Here is an 8,219-nt window from a genome sequence, read left to right as displayed (position 1 = left end):
CACGCCGCCTCTTACTTTGTAAGTCATCCAAGCCTCCAGGGACACAGGCTGTCAGACAGGGCTCTCAAGGGGTCAATGTATCCATTCCTTAGCCCCAAGCAGCATTCTGTGCAAGGAAAAGGATTAAAGGCTTTTCTAGTCCCTGAAATCCTGAGAGATCATTTCATGTTGGGGTCCATTAAGACCTCAGACATTCTACTGGATTTGTCCTTCCTCCATCACCTTTTCTCCCCAAGAGAGCTCGGGGAATAGCCAGCAAATAGAGGGGGTGTGGGTCAAACAAGTTCCTATACTCTTTATCCAGCGCATTCACATTATTTTTAAACAAAAAAAATTTTTTTTTAATTTTTTCTTTGGGTTTGTACAAGAAATTTACAGTGTGAAAAATATACAAGTGAAAACGAGGCCATAAACCTGGGTGAAGGGAGAGGCTGCTTGGTCACAAACACAAATAAACAAGACATTTCTGAGTTCTTCCTTTGGTCTGACTTCAGCCCCCTCACTCCAGGAGAGAGGCTGCAGAGCTCGAACCTGGGAACCGAGCCCAGGCCCGGCCCTGTCCCCCAATATGGGCAGGCACATCTGGAGCAGCTGGTGCCATCTGGCTTTCTCTGGCTTCGGGGTCAGGGGGAATGTGGAGAGGAGGGAGCCCCTTCTTCCTCCTAGCTCCCCTGGCTGGAGTGGGCTGGAAGCGCCTGTGAACAGGGTTGGCAGTGGCACTGGCAGCAGTGGAGAATAAAGTGGGTAGTGACAGGAGCCTCTGGGTGACAGTGAACACGGGGACCTTCGAGCGGTCTGATCTCGCTCCTCCAAGTCATACGACCATCCCAAGTTCCTGGCAGAAGCCCAGAGGCCTGGATCCTAGGAGACAAGTGGCTTTGGGGCCCTCAGCTTTTGGGGTCATCCGTGGGCCCTGGGGCCTAAGTGGATCTGCAGCTGCTGCCCCTCTGGCAGAGCTAGAGCTGGGTGCCGAGGGCCCTAGATCTCAGTAGCAGTGATCTCCTCCAGGCAGATGCAGGGGGCCTGCTCAGCCAGGCCCAGCTCCGCAAGCTCCCGGGCCTCCAGCTCCAGGCTGAGCTGCTGCAGCTCCTGCTCTAGCTGCCGGTTGCGCCGGTACATCTGGATGTAGTTGTGCTGCAGCTGCTTCTGGTAGCGGATCACCTGCTCCTTCTCTGCCTGCCAGGCCAGCCGCTCCCCTTCAAAGCTGTCCCGCTGCTCCTCACCCCGCCGCCGCTCCCGCTGCAGCTCCACCCGCAATCGCTCCACCTGGGCCCGCAAGCTGCCCCCAACCCCGGCTGCTGCCCGCTGCACTTTGGCCTCATCACTCTCTGCCAGGAGGAATGGGTCAGCGGTGGCAGGTGGCACAGCGGGCTCCCGGAGTCCAGCCGCCTCAGCATCCAACTGCCCAGCTTTCTCCCGCAGCCGCTCGGCTTCCTGGCGGTGTCGCTGCAGCTCCTGGGAACAGGCTTCCAGCTCCAGCTCCCGAGCTCGGGCGGCCTCCTGTAGACCCCGCGCACGGCCCTCACTGACCCGCAGGGTAGCACGGGCCTCCCGCAGTGCCACTCGCAGGGCCACCAGCTCGCTGCCCTTCTGCACCAGCTCTGCCTGAGACTCCTTCAGCTGCTGCTTCAGCAGGGAGATCTCGCCTGATTTCTGGCACACCTGGGGGTGGGAGGCAGTGGGGAAGGATGGTGAGACAGGTTCTCCTGGGGGGACAGGCCCTGTGCATCATGCTGGGCATTCGGGAGGAGAGTCCATCTTTATCCCCATTTTACAGATGGAGACACTGAGGCAAGTCTAGTGACATGTCCAAGGTCATAGAGTGAAGATGTGGCTTAAGTGGAAAGCAGACATAGATTTTTTTGCTTCAAAGTTGGTGTCTTCAAAGCATCACGAGACACTGGAAGTACCACCGAGCCCTGGGGACTGGGTGCTGGCAGGTGCTGCAGGAGTGGGGGCAATGGAGGGCAGTACCCAGGTGTCTACTGGAGAGGTACTACAGTGACTTGGTTAAGAGCTCAGATATTGGAGCCAGGCTGCCTGGGTTCAGATTTGGCACTTCAGTCTTTCTGGGCCTCAGTTTACTCATCTCTAAAATGGGGAGACTAGTGGTAGCCCCCTCAGTGTTGTTATAAGGATGAAATGATCTGTCCCATGTAACATGCTTAGAAGAGTGCCTCCACACCACAAACACCACATTCTTACTACTGGCTGGAGCGTGGCTTTGTGCCACTAGACAAGGCCAACAAGGAGACCCTCCTCCCAGAAAGGAACAGAGGAGAACTTCATCTCACGGAGGTGAGGAAGGGGAGGACCTCTGGGGGTGGCAGGCTGAGGGAGGGTGCGGCTGGGCCCCTTTTTCCAGGGTTTCTCCCTGTGTGACCCTGCTCCCTGCCCCTCCTGGTCTGGCCCACCTCCCACTTGGTCTCCTCAAGCCTTGGCCCGAGCTCCCGCTGCTCCCGCTCCAAGGTGGCGCAGCGCCGCTCCAGCTGTTCACGCTCCTGCAGCAGCTGTGCGAAGTCATCCTGCAATTGCCGCTTCTCCTGCTGCAGCTGGAACACCTGCAGCTGCAGCAGCTGTTGGGCCCGCTGTGCCCGCTGTGCCTGGGCTGCACAGTCCTCTCGCAGGGCCTCGCGCTCTCGCTGCCAGTGCCGCTGCCGCTCCTCGTATGCCTGCAGGCGAGAAGACAGACCCAGCTCCTGGGCAGTTTTCCCAACTCCCCACTCAGTGTCTGCTCTGGCGGCCCACTTCTGAGGGCTCAGGAAGGGTGTATTCCATCAAACAACAATAGTAATTGCAATAATACTAACTGCTTTTATGATGATCATAGAAACAAACACAAGAGCAAGCAGACCGGGCTCGGTGGCTCACGCCTGTAATCCCAGCATTTTGGGAAGCCGAGGTGGGTGGATCACTTAAGCTCCGGAGTTCGAGACCAGCCTAGGCAACACAGCAAAACCTTGCCTCTCCAAAGAACAAAAATTAGCTTGGTGTGGTGGCGTGTGCCTGTAGTCTCAGCTACTTGGGAGGCTGGGGTGGGAGGACTGCTTGAGTCCAGGAGGTTGAGGCTACAAGGAGCTGAAATTGCGCCACTGCACTCTAGCCTGGGTGAGAGAATGAGATCCTGTCTCGAAAAAAAAAAAAAGCACTTGGCCGGGTGCAGTGGCTCAGGCCTGTAATCCCAGCAGTATGGGAGGCCGAGGCGGGTGCCTCACTTGAGGCTAGGGGTTCGAAACCAGCTTGGCCAACATGGTGGGAACCCCGTCTCTACTAAAAATCCAAAAAAAAAAAAAAAAAAAAAGCAAGCATTTATGTATAGCATTTCCTAGATACCAGGCATTAGTCTAAGCACTTTACACCTTTTGCCTTATTTAATCCTCATAACAATCCTATGAAGCTAGAAATATCCCTGTTATAGATGAAGAAATAGAGGCTGAATAAAGTTAAGCAACTTGCTCAAGCCCAAAAACTGGTATTTAGCAGTGGGAGGTTTGAATCCATGCACTCTGACTCCTTTCCACCCAACAAGTTTTGTTTTTTGTTTCTTGTTTTGAGATACAGTCTTGCTCTGTTACCCAAGGCTAGAGTGCAATGGCAAAATGTCAGCTCACTGTAACCTCCTCCTCCTGGGCTCAAGTGATCCTCCTACCTCAGCCTCCCAAATAGCTGGGACTACAGGTACATGCCACCACACTCAGCTAATTTATTTTTAGGAGAGATGGGGTTTCCCCATGTTGCCCAGGCTGGTCTCAAACTCCCGAGCTCAAGCAATCCGCCCACCTCGGCCTCCCAAAGTGCTGGGATTACAGATGTGAGCCACCACGTCTGGCTATTCCACAAATTAAACCAGACAACTGGTGGGGAGGGCAGGGGGGTCACAACTACAACTACCCAACCCCTCTTCCCTGCTAAAATGGAAATGCCCCTTTCATTCCCCAGGCCTTGGGATGTCCTGCCATGCCCCTTCCCCATCATTGCCTCTGACCACACCTGGCACATGGTAGCCTCATTCTCGTCCAGACTGTCCCGCAGCTGCTGAAGCTCTGCCTCCCGCTCTCGGAGCTTTCCTTCCAGGACACAGTGCAGCAGGGCCTCGTCGGAAGGAGGTGGAGGCGGGGGTGGTGGTGAGCGCTCCCCACAGGAGCTGCTGTCAGGGGAGGCCCGGGTACCACTGCCCAAAAGCCCGGCAGCCACACGGCCCCCCAGGGAGCCTGTGCTCTTGCTGGAGGAGGACCGGCCACTGTCTGAGTGGGAGGGCCCAGTAGGGACCCCTCGGGCTGGCCCAGGCAGTGCCCCTCGCCCAGAGCCATGGGAAGGCAGGTGCCCGCCTGGGGAGCTGGTGGTTGGCTCGGCACCTCCGGTGCTGTAGGTGGGCAGGCTGGACAGTGAGTTTCGGCCAGAGTCGGATAGCGTCCCTGATGGGCAGCCACTGGCCCAGCCACTAAATGCCAGGGGTTTGTCAGCAGCTGAAGAGGAGGAGGAAGAAGAGGAGGAGGAGGCAGGGCCCCCAAACAGCTGCGTCAGGCTGCCCTGGCTCCCAGACAGCCCGGTGGCCCGAGGACCCATGAAGCTAGGCAGGGACGGAGCCCCTCGAGGTTTGGGCAGCACTGGCTTGAAGGCTGTTGGGCGGATCAGGATCTTCTCCATGTTCTGAAATGAGGTGCCATGTGACAGTGGAGATGAGCTGCCCAATCTTGCAGAACCCTTATGACACTCCCTGCCCTCCCATCTGGGGTTCCCAATGCCCATATATTCGTAACAATTGCGGCCACTGGTGGAGGTGGCCACCAGTGTCAGCTTTGTGTCAAGCAATCTGAAAGGTTTATCCCCATTATCTAAATATGATCACTATTCTCATATTACAGATGAGGAAATGGAGGCTCAGCAAGGTTAAAGGCCTTGACCAAAGCCAAACATGTAACTGGTGCAGAAATAACCAGAACATAAGCAACTAGCACTTAACAACTGTATACATGCTACATGCTAGGCACTATGCTATACATTATTTGACCTTCACGTCAGTTCTAGAAACTGAGGCTCAGGTTAAGTGACTTCCCTGAGGTCACACATGCAGAATGAGAGAGAGCTGGGATTAGGACCCAGGTCTGGTGAATCTGGAGCCCACACTCTTTCCTCTATATAAGCTTCTAAATTCCAGTTTTCCAAGGGGGACTCCCGTTCTACCCAGGCCCACAAGGAAGAGCTGGTCCTCACCTTCTCCAGCTTTCCAGAGACAGGGATGAGCTTCGGTGGTGGGCCGCGGAGGTGGGCATTGTGTGCCCGCTGCTCTCGGGCATCCTCAACATCACTGCTTGGGCTAGGGGGTGATTCTGTCCGGAAGTCCTCATTGATGTAGGTGAAGCTGGTGACAGGGACAGCCTTCCTAGGAGGCACAGCTGGGCACAGCGGCTCCTGTGCCTCATAGCCACCCCGCAGCAGGCCATCCTGCTGGCGGAAGAAGGTGGGCCCAGGAGGGCCGTGGTGGCGGGGAGGAGCTAGACCCCCGGGACAGGGCCGGCCTGAGATAAGGCTGCTCACACTGCCCATGGCTGGAGCTTGTGGGGCAGTGGCAGCTTCAGGAGCAGGCTCCAGTGGCACTGGCAGAGTCTGCACAATGGCCATGGTGGCAAAGGCTCAGGCCTGGCCAGCGGCCTCGCAGGTGACCTGTAAGCAGGGCAGTGGTGTCAGAGTCCTTCCACCTAGAGACCCCTCCTGACCCACTGATCCTGACCAAACACCTCCTTGACATCAGTAACAAGCCTTGATCCCCACCAAGACTCCCCCTTCAAGTGCTGGAATGAACCTCAATTCCCCCTGGGCCCCAGACCACACTGTCCAATGCTGGTGTGAACAGGGCTGAGGATTGAATCCACTCAGCAGAGATGCTGAGAGGGCTGGGAGGCATGGGTGATTACTGCAGAGCCACTTGTCAGCAAAGACCCAGGCCTAAGCCCAATCCTGCATCCCACAGAGGCCAGGACTCAGGTGACGGAGGGGCCTTCTCTACCAGCTTGAAGCACAGGTCCCTGGTCCTCTAAGTCAGGTGGGCAGTTTGGTTGAGGTACCTCAGGGGTGCAATCAGCACCTCAGATGGTAATTAGGGAACAAAGAGCCAAAGTCAGTCAGTGCCCTGCCTCCCTCTGCTGGGCCTCAGTTTCTCCCAGACAGTGAGGCAGCTAAACTGCCTCTCTGTGGATCCGGCTAAATAAGAAAACCACCACTCTTAGGGAGTCCACAGGTGTCCTTTGGGGTCTCCTGCCTCCCAGAGGTAGATGCAGGCTCATACATTTTCCATGACAACTCCTAGCCTCTGCACACCCAATCAGTGAGGCCTAAAGGAACCTCCACAGGCTCTACCCCATTGCCAACCTCTCTGAAACCCTACAGCTTCAGAAGGTCCCCAGACTAACCCTGAGGGGAGGAAGGTAGAAGTCCCGCCTTCACCTCTAGTGGCTGCTCCAAAACCTCACTTCCACAGAACCCAGGCAAGACGGCTCCACCTCCCCAGGCCCTGCTCCTTCCTGGAAGCAGCTGCAAGTCTCCACCCGGAACCCCCTCCCTAGTTCCAGTCCCGAGGCCGCTGATGACCAGGACTTAGGCATCTGCTGAAGTCATCATGCAGAGCAGGGCCAAGAACTGGACAGAGAATTGCACTGGGAGTAGGAATGTGTGCATTTAGTTATTTGTTGTGTGACTACATGCACAGGAGCGTGGAAATGAACACGTGTATATGAAAATGTGCGTGAAAGCATCGTGAATGTGAGTCTACACATGTTTGATGTATCAGTACATTCACATACATGAGTTCATGTGTGAATTCACATGTGTATATCTTACAAGAGTATGTGGGTAAGGGGTCATTAGAAAGCCTGTGAAAGTTATAAATGCGGATCTAACAAGTGAGTTTGTGGTGTGTGGGAGAGACGGTGCCTGGACAGCTTTGTCAGTAAGTTCATGAGTTTATGTGTGATCTCCTATGTATGTGTGCGACTAGGAAGGTGAGTGCACCAGGGTATAGAGGAACCTGTGAACGTGGGCACGCAGGTATGAGAGTGGTGGGAGCCTGGGTGGCTTGAGGGCCCATTGGTGGGGGGAGCCTGTTTCCTTCCCTCTCTGGCATGTGGGGAGAGGTGGGACATTATCTAACTCCTTTGCCTGATCTGTTCCCCTTCTTTCTCGCATGCGCTCCATTAAATCCACCGCCCTCCTTCCCACCCAAGTCAAAAGATACTGCGAACCAGGAAGAGGTGTCCAGGCAGGGGCAGGAGCTGCGGGGAGCTGGGGGAGGGGTAGGCCGGGCGCAGGGAGCGATCACAGGCCCCTCTGCAGGGCGGGGGCTCAGACCACCCCACACATCCCAGCGCCCAGCAGAGCAGATAGAGAAACCCTTCCCCTCCCCTCTCTGGGCCCACTCCAGGGCGTGGAGTGAACAGTGGGGAAAGGACTTCTTAGGGGACCAAGGGCTGGCACCTCTGTTGCATTTCCCCACTTCAGCGAGCACGGAGAAAGTGAAAACTGAAGGAAGGAGACAGGCTCAGAGAAAGACAGGGACCCAAAAGAGACAAAGACTTGGAGAAGCCCGAGGGTCAGGCCGACAAGGAGACAGTCAGGCGTACCCAGTGAGCCAGGGCCCCCAACCCCACGGAGCCGAGGGCCCCTAAGTCCAAAGTGCCACAGAGCTGGGCCCTGAGAGCCACACGCCCAGGGAGCCAGAGCCAGGAGTCTGGAAAGCCAGGCCCAGCCAGCCCGGCTCCCGCTCTTGGAGAGAAGGAGGGGCAAGTGGAGGCTCCATTTTGAGAAATGCGTTTGTGGCTGTGGGAGATGGGAACCCCTCATTCTCCCCAGCACTCCCTGAGCAAGCACTCTGGCCCAGGAGCACCCCCCTTTTAGCGGGCTGAGGGGAGCTGAGGGCTGGAGCTGGTTCAGGGCCGGCGAAGGATCTGGAGTTGGGGAAAGTCTCCCTGCCACCCAAACTCCAAGGACCAGTCAAGCGGGGTCAAGTCTGCGATCACGAGTTCCCATTCGGCGGCGGGAAGCCGGGAGCCCCCGATCCATCCTCCAGAACCCAGCCCCCCTTCCACAAAGTGGGGGCGTCTGGAGAACGCTGTCTCCCGGCTGGACTCCACCGCGCAGAAGTTGGGGACTCCCCAGGCCGCCTCCCAGACCCGGCCCCCCCTCACCTCCGCCGCGCTGCTCCATGCTCAGCCCTAGGCCGCCCC

The 8,219-nt window shown here is 56.7% G+C and overlaps 1 protein-coding gene across 1 annotated transcript in view; it reads right to left on the bottom strand.

Moving 5' to 3' along the window:
- Positions 1-314: 314 nt before the first annotated feature.
- Positions 315-8,219, bottom strand: part of LZTS2 (leucine zipper, putative tumor suppressor 2) — a 10,868-nt gene continuing 2,963 nt past the window's right edge. The window contains exons 2-5 of the mRNA XM_011977419.1: positions 5,215-5,664; positions 3,991-4,650; positions 2,415-2,672; positions 315-1,662 (exon numbers count right to left, since the gene is read on the bottom strand). Of these exons, the coding sequence (XP_011832809.1) occupies positions 979-1,662; positions 2,415-2,672; positions 3,991-4,650; positions 5,215-5,622 (2,010 nt within the window). The 5' untranslated portion in view covers positions 5,623-5,664 and the 3' untranslated portion in view covers positions 315-978. The remainder of the gene's footprint in view (positions 1,663-2,414; positions 2,673-3,990; positions 4,651-5,214; positions 5,665-8,219) is intronic.

Source organism: Mandrillus leucophaeus, unplaced genomic scaffold (assembly GCF_000951045.1).
Source record: "Mandrillus leucophaeus isolate KB7577 unplaced genomic scaffold, Mleu.le_1.0 Scaffold18, whole genome shotgun sequence".
NCBI lineage: Eukaryota > Metazoa > Chordata > Mammalia > Primates > Cercopithecidae > Mandrillus > Mandrillus leucophaeus.
This window is presented reverse-complemented; position numbering and strand designations above follow the sequence as displayed.